Source organism: Ananas comosus, linkage group 1, assembly GCF_001540865.1.
Source record: "Ananas comosus cultivar F153 linkage group 1, ASM154086v1, whole genome shotgun sequence".
Classification (NCBI taxonomy): Eukaryota; Viridiplantae; Streptophyta; class Magnoliopsida; order Poales; family Bromeliaceae; genus Ananas; species Ananas comosus.
Window position 1 is genome coordinate 1,095,768 of NC_033621.1, and position 17,542 is coordinate 1,113,309.

The 17,542-nt window shown below is 37.0% G+C and overlaps 2 protein-coding genes and 1 non-coding gene across 4 annotated transcripts; 2 read left to right on the forward strand and 1 right to left on the reverse strand.

Moving 5' to 3' along the window:
• On the forward strand, positions 1,558 to 6,346 carry LOC109707533 (probable inactive receptor kinase At5g10020). Its single transcript, XM_020228862.1, has 3 exons — positions 1,558 to 2,705; positions 3,736 to 5,358; positions 5,550 to 6,346. Exons 1-3 carry the CDS (start codon positions 1,763 to 1,765, stop codon positions 6,128 to 6,130), a joined length of 3,147 nt encoding a protein of 1,048 aa, XP_020084451.1. The 5' UTR covers positions 1,558 to 1,762; the 3' UTR covers positions 6,131 to 6,346.
• TRNAW-CCA lies at positions 7,071 to 7,142 on the forward strand. The gene has a single exon. It is a non-coding gene; the product is annotated as a tRNA-Trp (tRNA).
• Positions 7,685 to 13,523, reverse strand: LOC109719906. Of its 2 annotated transcripts, XM_020246750.1 has the most exons (13): positions 13,274 to 13,523; positions 13,096 to 13,183; positions 12,499 to 12,598; positions 12,349 to 12,422; positions 12,162 to 12,230; positions 11,636 to 11,713; positions 11,283 to 11,407; positions 10,661 to 10,733; positions 10,143 to 10,204; positions 9,863 to 9,955; positions 8,978 to 9,358; positions 8,709 to 8,811; positions 7,685 to 8,241 (listed from the first exon to the last, which is right to left on the reverse strand). In XM_020246750.1, the coding sequence occupies exons 1-13, from the start codon at positions 13,354 to 13,356 to the stop codon at positions 8,038 to 8,040; spliced, it is 1,533 nt and encodes a 510-aa protein (XP_020102339.1). In that variant the 5' UTR covers positions 13,357 to 13,523; the 3' UTR covers positions 7,685 to 8,037. The 2 variants fall into 2 exon arrangements, with proteins under 2 accessions (XP_020102339.1, XP_020102348.1); XM_020246759.1 differs by lacking the exon at positions 9,863 to 9,955 and having other exon boundaries at positions 13,274 to 13,521.

Sequence of the window (17,542 nt, forward strand, 5' to 3'; positions counted from 1 at the left end):
GCAAAAATGACAGCTAATTAGCTCACCCTAAATCAATCATCTATCCTTAGATAGTAAGTAACCTACTTTTGCCTTACACTTCACAAACTAATCCAAAACAAAAACCCTATCTACTTCATGTATGATTACCAGTTTGACAATATCCCTCACACATCAAAATCATCTTTGGTACTCTCACCCATCTTATTTCTCAAAAAATAGACTAACTTTTTTTTCTTTTAAAAAAAGAATCTGTACTTTTCACATAAATCAAAATCATATCCCTTTCAAACCAATCTAATCCCCCACCCATCAGAATCATTGTTTGATAGGATGACACACCAAGTAGAGTAAGAAAAAGTTTAGAATATGCCAATTATATTACTGGCGCGGCATCTTCAATCAATCAAATCTTTTTTTTTTGAATTCAGTTATTCCATCATAGTTATTAAAAAAATAATTTTATTGTATTTTGCTCTCAAAATAAAAGATATGGATTGACTGATGATAAATAATGTGGTATAAGTGTTACAATATAGACTTTCTCGTCAATGAAATAGGACCACTCCCAATGGGGAAAAAAAAAAATCCCCAGATCATGCATTACTACAGATACTAAAGAAACAAAATCAAACTAAAAATAAGAAATATTTTTCCTATGCTTCCACCATCATTAATATCACTTGTAACTAAGTAATTAAAACTAATTGTGGGAGCAAATTTTGGGAGTACAGTGAATGGGGAGTCCCTTGAGTATTTTGATATTGCTGTTATTTTTTGGTACAGTTTACAAAAACTCCTTTTCTATATAGAACTTAATTTCAAATATATTATTATAAAGTAAAATTTTAATATAAACTAAACTAAATAATATATATGTAAAAATTCAGGTAATTCAATGTTTAAGCGAAAAAAATAAGTATCAAACTATGATATGGAAATAATACTGCAACAATGCATGCCCTTAAATTAATATTTAATAAAAGAAATGTAACACAAATTATTTGTTAATGAGGTAAACAAAATTAGGAAAGCAAATGAAATGAAATTAAAAGCCCAAGAAGGGTGGGCCACACCAATGGAGCATCTCTAACATCCATCATGTGGGAAAGTAGGAAAAAGTTTGAATGCGCCAGTCACATTACTGATATAGTATTATTACCGATCAATCAAATTACTTACTGAAATTAACACATTCTATTATAATATTTTTAAAAAAATATTTTTATACTTTTTTCTTAAAAAAAAGTAAATGTGATTGACTGAATATATGTATGATATATGATATAGTGTAACTTCTGCATATTAGGCTTTTTCGATTATCATCGGGTAAATAAAGTTATTAAATTTAGTAAAATTATTAATAAATGCGAAAAAAATTTGGACTAAAATTATTTAGTTTTAAGAAATTAAAAGTTAAAAAGAGTTGTCAATTAGAAAAGAGGAAAAAGTTGAGACTACACATTTACCTATTTTCTTTTTTAATTTTTTTAAAATCTTTTTTTTTCCTTTTTCTCCTTGGCCTTTACACTCTGTATTGTTTTGTTGTTGTTGTTTCCCTCTTTCTATATTTTACCTTCCTATGCTCTCCCCTCTCTCTCCTCTTTCTCCTTCTCTCCCCTTCTCTGATCCTCTCTCTCCTCCCCCTTCTAGGGTTTCCTCCATGGCTAGGGTTAGGGTTAGGGTTAGGGTTAGGGTTAGGATTAGGGTTATGGTTTCCCCGTCCTCCTCTCCTTGATCCCCTACAGTAGCTCCCGAAAGCCTAGAAGCTAGTTCGAGAGAGATGGATCTGCTTCCTCATCTCCCGATGCTCCTCGTCGTCGTCTTCTTCTTGTTCGTGGTCTCGCCGAGCTCCGCCGCCCCCGCCGACGACGTCCAAGCCCTCCTCGAGTTCAAGAAGGGGATCCAGGACCGCCATGTCCTCGACTCCTGGGGGGGCGGCGGCGGCGGCGACGGCGGCGGCGGCGCAGCGGCGTGCCCCGGAGGGTGGCGCGGCGTCGTCTGCGACGACGCCGGGAACGTCGTCGCCCTCGCCCTTGATGGGCTCGGCCTCGCCGGGGACATCAAGTTCTCCACCCTCACCGGCCTCAGCCACCTCCGCAACCTCACTCTCTCCGGCAACGCCTTCACTGGGCGCCTCGTCCCCGTGCTTGGATCCATGGCGTCGCTCCAGCGGCTCGATCTCTCCGGGAACCATTTCTACGGCCCGATCCCCGGCCGGATCGCCGATCTCTGGGGCCTCGTCCACCTCAACCTCTCCTACAACAACTTCTCCCAAGGATTGCCCCCCGGGATCCACAATCTCCAGCAGCTTAAGGTTCTGGACCTCAGATCCAATGGCCTGCGGGGCGACGTAAGAGATCTCCTCTCCGAGCTGAGGAACACCGAGCACGTGGATCTAAGTAGCAATGGCTTCTATGGGGATCTCACCATAGAGCCGCAGAACATTTCCAGTTTGGGGAACACGGCGCGGTACTTGAATTTTAGCTACAATCAGCTAAATGGGAAGTTTTTCTCGGTGGATTCAATTGCGGTGTTCAAGAGCTTGGAGACATTAGACTTGAGTCATAATCAGCTTAGCGGGGAGCTTCCGCCGCTCAACACGCTGTACAATTTGAAGGTATTTAGAGGTGGGAATAATCAGCTCTTTGGGTTGGTGCCCGAAGGTCTCCTTGAGAGTTCAATGCAGTTGGTGGAAGTTGATCTCAGTGGGAATGGATTTACAGGTAAAAAGAGCCTTTTTTGTATTCTGCTATTTATTAAACGCTTGTCGCTTTGTCATCCGTCATTCTGCGTCATTCCGCTTCATAAAGAGAAAAAGAACATGCATTGAATTGTTCATTTGGCATGCGGAAGGAATTACTGCTGACAATTGAATCGAATTACTGTGAAATCTTCTATGCGCTTTAAATGTCTGTCGGTGAATAGGCGAGCTAGCATTTCCGATTGGCTTCGGACATTTGGTTTAAGAAAATTATATTTGTTACTAAATTAAGAAGCATGTATCTTAGTAACTTGCCTTAAGGGGTTAGCTTTCTAGAGAAAAGGGTAGAAAATAGGGAAGGACGTTAATCAGATTAAATGCAGATAGTTTGTTGAGTAAAAATATTACATTTCTTTCTTTGAAGGCGTGTCTTCCAAAACTGTTAGAAGAATGGAAATGAAGGATGATAGTTTATCAGTTTTCTTTCTGGAATTACTTGCTTATCGATCTACTTGGTTTTTTAGGATATTTTATTGCTAGTAAGTTCTTAAGTTGTTATCGACTTTACTTCATGTAAAATATAGTCTTCTGGTTAGCACATAAGGGAAATCAAGATTTGTTACAATGTTAGGAGTCTCTGAAAAAGAATGGAAACATTGTCACAGATGAAAATTTTTTCACTCTGTGAGTCAAAAAGGGTTTATTTGATCGTGAACAGTTATTTATGATTATATAAGAAAGGATAGCTCTTAGGATTGGCTTTCTTACAGCTAGATGATTGTGATGAATAAGAAATAAAGCTTTTGTTTCATGTGGTTTATGCCGTAGGGGAAGTCTGGGACTTTTTGAGTTCTAGGATTGATTCCTGTCAACCTACTAATCCTACTTCGAATTTACTTATCGAATTGCTGGATGCTGTTAGCTTGATTGGATCATCTTGGTCCCTAGAATGCTGTTAACTTGATTGGATCATCTTTGTCCACCTACTAACCCTAACTTGATTGGATCATCATTTGTGTTTAGGGTTAACTAATTCTTATGTTCTTTTGCAGGGCCTGTGCATACTGTAAACTCAACGACTTTGAGGAACTTGAATCTCTCTTCAAATGCACTCTTAGGCCCTTTACCTTCTAGTATTGGAAAATGCACTTCAATTGATCTGAGCAAGAACATGTTATCTGGTTACCTATCTGCAATTCTGAGTTGGGAAGATACATTGGAGACTATCGATCTAAGTTCAAACTCAATATCGGGTAGCTATCCAAACGGGGCCTCTCAATTTCGGAATTTAATCTCAATCAAGATACGTAACAATTCTTTATCGGGTTCTCTTCCTTCTGTATTCGGGAACTACCCAAAGTTATCTATACTCGACCTTAGTCTGAATAAGCTCATGGGACCTATTTTATCAGCCCTTTTCACATCATCAACTTTGACCATTTTGAATCTATCTGGAAATGGCTTTAATGGATCCATTCCACTTCTAAGCTCAAAGTCAACGGAGTCACTCGTTTTACCTTCCTATATTCATCTAGAGAGCCTCGATCTGTCCGACAACTCTTTATCTGGGTCATTACCTCCCGAGATTGGTAACATGCAAAGGCTTAAATTATTAAATCTTGCGAGAAATGAGTTATCTGGGGACATCCCAAGTGATCTTAGTAAGCTTACCGAATTGGAATTTCTTGATCTATCAAATAATCAGTTCAGTGGTAAAATTCCCGATATGCCCCAGCCAGGTCTAAAGGCATTCAATGTCTCCAACAATGATTTGTCAGGAACTGTTCCTAAAAGTTTGGAAATATTTCCAGCTTCCTCATTTTATCCCGGAAATCCTTTGTTAGTTTTTCCAGATGGCATGCCAGCGGGAGGTGATAACACGGGAATAGTGGAAAGTGGGACTAATCATCATAAAAAGAGTGGTGTTCGAGTTGCTTTTATAATTGGTTCTATTGGTGCTCTGATGCTGATAATTTTTGCAGTAATTGCTCTGTACATGGTAAGATCACAAGAACTTTGCGGGAGAAACGGCTTCAAATGCCACTTTTCTGGTAGAGATTTGAAGATTGGGAGGTTCAGTCGCCCTAACATGTTTAAGCCACAGAAAGACAATTCTGCCCCTACTACAACAATAAGTTTTTCAAATGACCATCTATTAACATCGGCTTCTAGATCGATGTCTGTACAGAAAGAGTTGTTAGCTGAGGCAGTGGAATATAGTTATGAAGATCCAAAGGGAGGCTCAGATTCTATGATTTCCAGTATGATGGATTCAACTACACCGCATTTTGCTGATTCTCAACTGGCTGAGCCACCAACCAAATTGGATGTGTATTCACCGGACCGCTTAGCTGGTGAGTTGACTTTCTTGGATGGCTCCTTGATATTTACAGCTGAGGAACTATCGCAGGCCCCAGCAGAGGTCCTTGGTAGGAGCAGCCATGGTACGTCGTATAAAGCAACGCTGGACAGTGGGCACTTGTTGACTGTGAAGTGGTTGCGAGTTGGTCTTGTGAAAAACAAAAAGGAGTTTGCGAAGGAAGCAAAGAGGATCGGAACCATCAGACACTCGAATATCATCTCGTGGAGAGGATTCTACTGGGGCCCTAGGGAGCAAGAGAGGCTGATTGTTTCGGATTACGTTTACGGGGACAGCTTGGCACTTTATCTTTATGGTAATGCCTTTTTAGCTTTCATCGCAATCAGCTTGTTAAATACTTTTCGGCAATTTAGAGCACGTTTGATTTTGTTGATAGTTAATTTTCTCTTTTTCTTTTCTTTTTATTTATGCTGCACTGTCTCATCATATTTAGACATGCTAATTTCTCCATTTAAGCGCTGATATCGCCCAACTTAATGCTTTCAGAGTCAACCCCAAGAAGATACTCCCGCCTATCAGTTAGTCAACGAGTAAAGATCGCAATCGATGTGGCTCGCTGTTTGTTTTACCTGCACATTGATAAGGGCCTACCTCACGGAAACATAAAACCAACTAATGTTCTCTTGACCGGCCCCGATCTCACAGCAAAGCTAACCGACTACGGTCTCCATCGCCTCATGACGCCAAGCGGCACCGCAGAACAAATACTCAATTTAGGCGCACTCGGGTACTGCGCGCCCGAACTAGCATCAACAAATAAGCCCATCCCCTCGTACAAAGCTGATGTGTATGCATTTGGGGTTATCCTAATGGAGCTCTTAACCCGGAGGAGCGCGGGTGATATTATTTCTGGTCAATCGGGTGCTGTCGATCTTACTGATTGGGTCCAAATGTGCAATAGGGAGGGCCGCGGGCCTGATTGCTTCGACAGAGACATCGCAGGGTTGGAGGAAGCTCCGAGAGTGATGGATGAATTGCTCGCGGTGTCTCTTAGATGTATTCTTCCTGTAAATGAGAGGCCTAACATCAAGATGGTATTCGAAGATCTTTGTTCTATAACAATGTGAGAGATTTTTTCCCCCCCTTTTCCTCTTTCTTTTTTACTTTTTTGTTGTTGTTGTACATGTAACTGGGTTCTCTCAATTTGTCCCAATTTTTTTTCCTGGGTTTCCAAGCCTTGCAGTCAAGGCTAGTTTATAACTTTTTAGTGTAAAAAAAAAAAAAAAAGGATTTGATCCATTGATTGATTGATATCATTTGAATTTGCTGGTTGAGTAGAGATATAATGTTTTTCGTCTGAGCCCTCTGTTGTTTATCAATTCTTTTATTCTCTCATCCCATGGCAATGTTAAATTGAAAATTGAAAGAAGGTTTGTTCATCAAGTTATCAGGATTTTTAACAAATTGTGTTTTAAATCATGTCTATTTACGGGATTAGCATGGATTTACATCGAAGTAGTAAACTCATGCTGTAAGAAATTTGTTTGGTTACACTATCTGAATCTGAAGTGATATTATGCAAAAATAGAATCTGTTTTCGCTCTTTCGGTTTTCTTGGCAAAATACGTATTATTTGGTATGACAAAGTTTCATGCAGTAAGTAGTAAAGTTGTACATGTCCTGCATGATAGCGCATTATAATATTTACCGAGAAATGTCCGAAATTAACACAGTAAGAAGCTTTTCATCTGATTGTCAGATACAAACACGATCTGCAAATTTATATTGGCGCGCCGAGTAACTGCAGGAATGAAATTTTAGATGAAACAGAAATCGGAGAAAAGTGAGATTGACGAAGCTTCTCTCTCTTGATTTGGTACGAAAGAGAGTGTGAACCATAAAGCGAGAGCTAACGACGAGTCGACGCAAATGATTTCACATCAACACTCTCAAACTCCCTAGTATCTACGGGTCGTAACTGATATTAAAGATTCATCTTTCGTGGTTAAAGATTCTTGATAATTATAATATTAATAATAATATTGTTTTGGACTACAATATCAACTCGGATCCGTGGCGCAATGGTAGCGCGTCTGACTCCAGATCAGAAGGTTGCGTGTTCGATTCACGTCGGGTTCAAAACCCCGATCCGAAACGGATCTTTTTGTCTTTGTTTTTTTGTTCTTTTTCTTTCTTATCCTCTCGAGCCCAATGGAAGCGACAAAAATTATGCTTTTTGCTTGCTCTGAAAATTCATTTCACCTTTAATGTGGTTCCTTTGTATCTATGCTTTTAGTTTGCAGTTTTTTGAGATTCCTTGCTTTTCCTTAAATTTTGTTTGGTTATATTCGACCTCATTTATTTTCTTCTACCTAACAATTACTTTTTTCTCTCGATTGGGCCCACTCTTTTAAACTTCTCCAGTTGTTTCCCTTCCCTGTTTATTCTTTTTCGTTTTCTCGTTTTCTTCTTCTGTCGATTATTATTTATCACTGCAAAAGTGGGTGGATTTGGAGATTTTTCTTTGTTAGGGTGGTTATGTTTTATTCTTTTGCAACTAAAGAAAAATATAATTCCCCGCAAATTTCAATGCCATAATCACCATTCTCACTCTACGAGGTCAAAAATAAATCTCCACAAACAAAATTAGTGACAAAAAATATCACCATCTTCAATAAGAATAAAAGGAAATGAACTTCGCCTTTTGATAGTAAAAGAGTATTTATTAACTTTTCAAGAAACAAAGTGGAATATAATATTTCACGAGAACATTGAACTATAATTGCCCTACCTACTACTGTACACTAAGAAATAAGCCCTTACCATAAGAGGTTGAGCTCCTTTTCACCTGATATTCTCATTTCTACGAAGCTGCTAAATGGGTTAGTTCTATACATCAACTAGGGTTGCTAGGGTTTGCATAAGCCGATACTGCAGAATCAGAAAAACCGGTTGCTTCTCACAAACTATCAACATTCTTCGATGGGTAGTTGTTGAAGACATGCGCGGGCAAGTAGGGACTTGTGCTTGAATACTATTTCTTGGTGGCATCGATAAACATGGCCCTTGTCCAGTGTTCTACATCTTCGGACTGGGATGGCGGAGGGGGCAAGGTCGGGTGCTCGATTATATCCCAATCTTCGGCGACGAGGCTCTCGGATTTTCCATACTCAGCCATCTCTGGAGTGTAGAGGAAACTGGCGGTGGAGTTCGAGAGGATGTTGTCGCTAAAGTTTGGCTGATAAGAAAACCCAGATACATCAGGATTCAGAAACTGTATACAGTGCAATAAATGATATAGGATGCAGTAAAGGATAAAAAAATTTTATGGATAGTTCTACTAAACCGATATTGCAGCTTGGTCCCTGAGCTTTAAAACTGAAAGATGTAGGCCCTAAACTTCTATATGTATCGCACCTTCATCTTTGACGTTTAAAAAACAATTAAAAAGATTAAGAAATAACCTCTAAATCTTGTTTGAAGTAAACTAAAATGAGTCATTTACGAGCGTTCGGGTAAATAGTCATCTTATAAGGAAACTTAGATTTTCTGTGATGGCCAGGGATTAAAAGTGTCCCGTATGTGAAAACTCAGCAAATAAAGTATTTTAATGAGGTACAGGGACGAGAACATTTTCAAGATTGTGCAGCGACCACCGATGAAACATTTCACCCTACCAAAAGAGAATGTGCAATTTAGGCTTACCATTATAGTTGTGCGCATGCTATCCATTAGACTGCTACTAGAGGAAATGCCTGAATTTATGTTCCATACTGATCTATTCAGCTGCTGAACCTGCTTATTTGACCTGTAAATAGATGACCAAAAATTTCAATCAATTTCATTTCTGAACCATCATATTTGTGATAGTAGGAACCGAAAATATGTAAAGAGGTAATAAAGATTGTTTAATTTGATTTGAGTAACACACAAAACTCATAAACATCTAGGAAACAAGACGAGTTCAGTTATACCTCGACCATGCCTGCTTTAATGAAAAAGCAGACCGTCTCTCCCTTGACGAAGTCAAAGTAGCCAGTAATCTCGCAAACGCTTCAAAAGTGGAAGCTTCGGAAGGCACTTCCAAACCCAATGAATTATAGCAGTACGCCGTAATGCACGCAACACTTTTCTTAAGGAGAGATATCCCTTTCTGAAGGTCCTTGTGAGTCTCCATGGAATGCTGAGAAGCAAAGGAGTAATTAAAACTGCCGCTCCTCTCGGCACCAAGGAAAGACTTCTTTTCCGACTCGACAGAAGCAACACCAAAATTACTGGAACTTTTATCCGACCAAGAATTCTCCCCACCAGATGAGCAGAAGTTTTGCCGCGGTATGAAAAGTGGATACTCATTACTGCATGACAATGGTAGAAGTGTTATGCTACTAAAACTAGTAAACCACTAAGGGCCTGTTTGGCTCTACATTTTAGGCTGCATCTCTGTCGTGCAAAAGTATTAGCCCATTTCATTGACCCGCTTGAACAGCATTTTCCTGAAAATAATACATCGGACACAAGCATCAAATTGCTGCTTTTATCCAATGCAGAGGAGTTGCGTTCACGCAAATTGAATGAGGTGGTGGGACAAACAGTCACTGAGTGCCTATTTGGCCTCACTTTCTGCTCCTGCTTTCAGCTGCTGCTACCTCTAGTAGAGCATTTGCAGAATATTCTGGAAATTCTGCTGTAGCTGGTCAAAAATGAGATTCTGAGCACCGAAAGCAAAAGTTCTAATTTGGAGCTTTTGTGGCTACTATAGGAAGAAGTTGCCGGGGGATTTTTATATAGTATTTCAAAAAATAGCATGTTTCAGAAAATAGCACTCTATAGAAAGCATTTCATCAAGTAACAAACCCTACACTATACAAAGCCTAAGTGCCTGTTTGGCGTGGAACTTCTTTTCCGCTCCCAAAAGCAGCAGTTTTTGGCAGACAGAGTGTTTGGATATTTTCCTACAATGAGCAGTTAAAGCATCAATTTGGAGCTTCTGCTTCTGATATAGCAAGAAGACGTTTTAATGTAAACACTTCTACTTCTTTATTCGAGCTACTGTAACCAAACAGCACATCTTGAGAATAGCCAGACAGGACAAACAACCATAACTTCTATTTGAGACACATTTCTCCCAAAATATAGCACCTTTGAGAAAGTGAGCGTGGTATCCAATATGTCTCCCGTTGCCATATGCGTGAACTTGAACCCTGAAGTAACAATGCAACATCAAGTAAATATGTCAGGTACGAATGCAAACATAAGACAGTCCAAGGGAAATTCAAAGGCAAAAATTCTTGCTAAGCTTTTTATGTCTGCAAGGAAATTTAACTCCTTAAATGAATGTAGTCGCAACTTGCGGAGAGTTATAAAGGGCTATTATATAATACATTTCAGAGAAATCATGAGTAGAAACATAAAGGCTGCATCACTATTCACAAGATATGACAAATAAAATTTATATTCAGAAGATATTATAAACAAAATTTTTCATGTTAGTCTCTAACAATGTTTATCAGTGTGTACATACAAGAAGGAACTTGTCTTTCTAGGCAGTGTTCAATATATTAAATTGAAAAAAAAACAAATACTGGCATCTCTCATCTTTAACGAGTTGTTACATTTCAACATTACATTGTTATTCAGGGATAACAGTTGTAGCTTACCGCAAAACCTGCATTATGAAGGGATGGAGCAGCCAGTATTGGAATTATCACATTCAAAAGATGTAGCATGTACCTGTTCGACAACCACAAAAAATTGAGTTTGATTCACAAATATAACACCAAGAAAGAAAAGCTGAGTGGCAATTACAATCTACACTAAATTCTCTATATATGAAAAGGAAACAAACATTAAGAAAAAGAAAAAGAGGTCAAATATTTAAGGCCAAAGTACAAAAACCTGCCTGTACTTTCACTCCTACCCCAACAACTACCCTACATTTAAAATTGCTTCAATTTCAACCTAGTATTTTATTCTTGCTTCAAATAGGAGAACAAATTTAAGATACTTGTTCATTCAAAACGCTAAACTTCATTGAAGCAAGCTCACAGATGCCGGTTATGCTTAATGAAAAGGAATCATATAAACTAAACAAATCAATTATTTAGACTACAACGTACATAGATGTTCAGATATAGAACCCATCTTATACGGCAACACATTTCAGACTTTTTTTGACAAGTGAAGTGCAACTGAAATTGGAGTAACTTGAAAGACGGAAGAAAGAGAGGAAAGGGCAGGGATGACAAAAGTAGTATCACGAATATCATAGGAAAAACAAACCCCAAAGAAGCTGCAAGCTCTTCAGATGGAACTGAATGTGGGTCCAGTGCTCTAGGTAACCGAGCATTGCATATTTGATCATGTGGACCTTTATAACCGTCCTTTTTTTCTCCATCTAAGTTAACCTGGATATCAAGCCAATAAATCACGCAAGCTACCCATAAGTGTTTTTTTTTTCGTTCTTTGGAAAAATAGTTACTCATGAGTTATCAAGATTATCTTTACAACATTTTTCCGGTAGCTTCAATAATGATGAGCAATCACCGAGCTCTTATACATAATCATACTCGTAATGAAAATAATGGAGTTTGGTAGAGTTTCTGCAAATAATAAAGTCATCAAATAGAACTTACCCGTCTTATTGGGAATAGTTTGCAAATCTGTTTTATTACCACCACCTGTATGTGAAGCCGCTGAGAGTTGATTGCCATCTGGATTCAGGACAATAATACAATGCTCTTAGTGAACAGCTCGAAAACTCTTGATTAAGGAAAAAAATGAACAATGCTGTAGAAAGAATGAAATAATTAGAGGTAAATTCAGTATCATCTACAGTTTTCTGTTTTCTCCTTTAGTCCATCCAATCCTGGTTAGCAGGCTATGCTGCCAAACGGACCTTCATGTCTTGACATATGCATCTAATTGCTTTATTTGATATGAAAATTCAACAAGCCAATTCATAAACTTTTGATATTGTATGACGGTACTATTGCATAGTTACACAAAAGATTCGACACAGTTTAAATTAGCAGTACAAAGTTACAATTAAAAAGCAATAGGAGGTTAGAAACTTAAAATAAAAGTTGTCTAATTCATCTCTTAAGGCCACATGGCCGCATTATAGAAATTAGAAAATAATAAAGAAAGTGGAGAACTTACATGGCCTAAGCCCTGTGTGTAAATGAAGTCGGTGTAGTACTTTGAAAACTCTGCGCGATTTTTTTCTAACTGAAAGTAACAAAAACAGTAAATTCCGCACGCATCAGCAAATTTTTTAGCCCATTCTTCATCTCAAATATAATTAGAAGTTTGTGCTTGAAACATAGACCGGCAAATAATCATATACCGTTGCAGAAGCTGAATTCAACAACTGATATCTTAACTTCAAATCATTTGACAGCTCCTCAAGCTTAGCCTTCTCTGGACAGAGAACATTAATCACTAAAATTGTATTCCTAAAAATCCAAGGTTGTAAGGTATATAGAAAGAGACCAACCTTGTGAGAGTTGTTTCTTTTTGTTGGTTAGTTGATCCCTCAACTTTTTTATTTTCTCATTTTGGCTTACCCGCCAATTTAGCTGGTCATCTGCTCTCTTCTGGCAAAAGACAGGCATCGAGAAGTTTATAGTATTAGTTGCAAATGTTCTATTACGATAGCATAACCATTTACCCATCGGAACAATGTGATCTATGTGCCTATTAATGCAGAAATATATGCTTATGCAACCTTGGTCGCGCTTCTTATGACCAAGCTATTATCAAATGTTTCAGCTAAATCCTTACAAGTAAACGACTAAGAAAGCAAATATATGGAATAATTTCAGCTAAAATATATTAACTGCCCCCTCCACTTGAAACATGTTAAAATGAAGAGACACTTGTATGCATATGAAGTTACAAACACTAGATATTTCAACAACTAAAGTGTTATTCCATCTAATGATTAAATCAACTACCACAATATCCAACAAAAGCATCGAAAAACCAGTGTAAGAATTGATTACTAACTATTCCACACATGAAGAATAAACTACATTACTACACCAGATAATTCCAAGTAAAAAAGCCCTAGATGCAGAGTTTGCACACTAACCTTCGCCTCGAGCTCCTCTCTCAGCCTCGCATAGAGCGATTCTCTGCGAGTTCTCAACGGGTTCAGCATCAAATTGTACTCGTTCAACCTACGCGCAATCCACGCCCACGAGATCAAATATAAAACGAGAACAACAATCGCATCTCCACTTGTAATCGAATTGCATGATCAAGATCACCTGTGATTGACGCAGATTGAGCACACGGAGGCGAGGTTGGACCGCTCGCAGAAGCCGCAGTTGGTGCCGCTCCTCCTCGCCATGATCCGATTCCCTCTCCTCGCTTCGATTTCGCGTTCGGAGTGAGGGCGAATTTGCGGATTTTACGCTTGGAATTAGGGTTTTGATTGGATTCGAGAGAGAGAGAGAGAGAGAGAGAGGCGACGTTGAACGAGGAGGAAACTAAGCTTAGTAAGGGATCGGACAAAGGCTTCGGATTCTCTCCGCAACACGGCGCGTGAGAGTCACGTGTGGCGCACGTGACTATATGGATCGGACTCGTGCGTTGGGCTTGGGCCCTTTAAGGCCCGTTTGGTGTTTTCATTGGGCTCCGAAATAGCACAAATACGGCCCATGTAACAACTCGGCCCACGTTCAGCAATTTGGTGTTTTTTTTCAAATTTATTTTGCGATTCAAAAGTTTTTTTTTTTTTTTTTTGGGTGCCTACTGCCTAGTTTGAAGAAAAGTACTTCTTCATAGGTTGGAATACCTCTATCAATGGAGGCACCTTGATCTTTTAGATGATCGAATTAGTCGCAAAATGAAAAAGATATGCAACAATTTCAAAAAGAATAAAAGAAAAAAAATACAAAATTCGCAAAAAATGGTCATTCTTAAACTTCTAAATAATTTTATATAATTTTCATAAAATATTTCACATAGTGTTGCCAAACATCAAACATCCAAAGGTAGCATACTTTATGATATCGTCTGAGTTCTTCTCTCGGTTATATAAGACACTTCAGAAATACTCTTCTTTTGTACAATTCTAAAATTTAAAATATATATAAATTTTTTTTTTCTTCTTCTCTTATAGAGTTTTTTCTATGAACTTATGTTGAGGCTTGAATTTATGATCGTACGACTACAATATATTAACTACTTATACCTAGATTATTTATTACTTGTGTGACAAAATATGACATGCTTAGCTGGAAATCACGCAAGAACCCTGAACACCTCACGAACAATCCACATGCTCTTCTACATCCACTCAGATCCACTTACTCGTACGCAATTGCGACGCGTGATTCCCAGGCTAACGTACGCCATTTGGATCATGCGCACCTTAGCAATGGTCCTGTGTCTCATACATGACTTATTTCCGGAATCAGGGCTTGTTTGTTTCTCTGAATCTCCGACAGAGACATATTTCATCGATCCGCATTTAGGGGCTGTTTGGTTAGATATAATTATAAATACAGTGTAGTTAGAAATGCATGCAGTTGAAAATACAATAGTTATAACTAGATAAATCTTATTTAGTTGAATGTAATAAAAAGCGCTGCAATTATAAATAATTTGTTTGATCGCATCCAGTTGAGAAATAATTTTTAAAATTTTATTATTTTATATATATAATGGTGAGATTACCTCTAATATAAAAAAGAAAAATAATTTTTATTTAAAAAATATTAAGGAGGTGTACGGACTCTAAGTATCAATTTCGATTTCGACTTCCATCACGTGAGACACTGTAACTTTATTCCCTACCAAGATAAAGTTGAGATGAGTGGAGCTCGCCATCTCATATATTTAGCTCAGCATAGCAATTTCCCACCAATTCTCTCTCAATTTGTGATCAAATTTTAAGTTGTGTTTTTCCAAACAAATTGCTTTGATACATAAATATCCTAAAACCTTAGTTTTTTAATCAATTTCTGTAAGATTACAAGTAATTGTTTACATGCGACGTATCTGTATATTTCTACATGACAGATTCATTAGCTTTTTATTTCTATCACACTTCAAATTTAATGCGCAGTACACTCGGATGGTTCTCTCTCTTATGATTGATTAAAATAAAATTATATTCTAATATATAATATTTGTTTATAAGGGTGTATGACTTTTCGAAAAATTATAAATCACAAAAACTATTTTTAATAGGAGATGAGATCGAACGGCTATCGTTATGACACGTGTATGTTGCCGGAAGATCAGAGATATCGCACGGTCAGAAAAAAAAAAGAAAAATCAGTGAAATTAATTAGTGACGTAAATGGTTGGTGGGATTTGGCTTTCGCGTCTCATTAGTTTAACGATTAGGTAAGCAATTTTCCTACTACTATTATCATAGCAGGTGTGGGTGGTGTTTGGTACATCTACAATTCGTAATTAGCCCGTTACTTTATTTTATTTTATTTATTTATTTTTTGTTTTTAGCGAAAAGCGATGACGAGCAGAAAATAATAACTAAATTTACTAAATTAAATTATATTTATTAAATATAAAAATAAATTAAATCTATTAATAGAATCAATCAATTCCCAGTGTTTCTGCAAGTGTGTCCGTACTATAAGAACGTGATCTGAGCCCATTTGTTATGGTTCATGTAACCATGTTTGTACAACGGTGCAAAGACGATTAATAATTTTATTTGATATTCTTAATTTGAAAGTGTTTGGTTAGAATAGGAATAGGGATAGGCCCTTATCTCCTTTATATCAAAACACTAATTTTTTATCCGAAAACAGTAGTTCTCGATTACCTATAACAACCGGTTATAACTATTTCCACCAACACCTTTATTTTCTATATAAAACTATATAATATTTTTTTTATTCCATATTATCTATCCAAACGTTATTNATAACTATTTCCACCAACACCTTTATTTTCTATATAAAACTATATAATATTTTTTTTATTCCATATTATCTATCCAAACGTTATTTTTCTTATTCCTGGGAATAACCTAATTTTCATCCAAATGCTATTTTTCTTATCCCCATATTTATACCTATTCCTGTAATAACTAGTTCTTGCTTATATCCAAACCAAACGGTACCTTACGATGTATTTATAGTAAATTTGAAACATGTTGAGTATTATGTATTTTCAGTGGAGAGGGAGAGGGGGCGGAGTTCTTAAAATTTGTATATAATATAAAAAATTACACATTTAACAACTTAGGATCTATTTGTGTGAATTTCAAAAAATCATACTTGCGATCCAAAAAAAAAATAGAAAAAACTTCATATACTTTTCTGTGATTTCACACTTTTTCACTTTAGTACCCTATGGTTTAAAGTTTATCAAGTTAATGCCCTATGATTTCGCACTTTCTCACTTTAGTACCCTATGATTTCAAGTGTACAAAGTTAGTACCCTGTGATTTCATTTTTATATCAAGTTTGTACCATGTGGTTTTAAATTTTTTTTATTATCTATTTCGGGGTATATAATTTAACGAAATATTAAACCACAAGGTACTAAAGTGAGAAAGTGCGAAACCGTATGGTACTAACTGTTAGTGTAGATTGTAATAAAGGATGTGAGAGAATAACTTCAAGAATTAAAATTAAAATGAAATGAATGGTTGTGTCTCTTTATTGAATTAGTTATTCTTATAAAAAGATACGTTTTTTCATTTGATTCAAAGAGATATATCTCTTTACGAATAGACGCATTTCTTCACGAAGAGATATAAAACTTTTGCGAAAAAGTATGTCTTTTCGTTATTCGTGAAAGGACGTGTTCTTTTGTGAAAGGATATAACTTTAAAGATTGTGTCCCTTCATCGTAACCATTCACCTCCTATAAATAGGAGATGTTTGAAGGCTTCAAGGACATTAATTATCAATACTTTCTCCTTCCTAATTTTTATTGATGCTTAAGAGAGAAGTTCTTAAAGAAAAGTCTTCAAAAGTGCTATTTGCAGTCTTTCGGCGGTCTTGTTATATTCTGGAGGTGATTTGCTGGTAACCCGACAGCATACATTCGAGTCGGGGCAAATAACACCTTAAAGAAAGTGAACTTACACGCCTCAAGACCATAATTTACTTGATCTCCATTCATATTTCTCCAACACTAACTTGATATATTTTAAATTATATAATATTAAAATAAAAAAGTACGAAACTACATAGGAGGTATTTATTTGAAGTTTCCTGAAAAATTTAAGGAGACAGTAGTTGTTGCAATACCAAACTCAGGAGAGCTTCCGATCTCGCTTTCACACTCGTACAACAATCATACCTCCAACTTTAGTCAAAATCTACCAGAGAGTTGAATCTGCAAAATAAATAAACCCATCGTGCTCTAATCTCTACTCTTCCGAGCATCCTCTAGGCTTTTGGACAAATTCGGATCTCTCAATATTATTATAAGATTAGCCCAAATGTTATCTTAAATAATAGCAATAATAACTTATATACCTTTCAAAACTTCAAAAATATCTCATTTATTTATATATATATATATTTTTTTCTAATATATCTCTCATA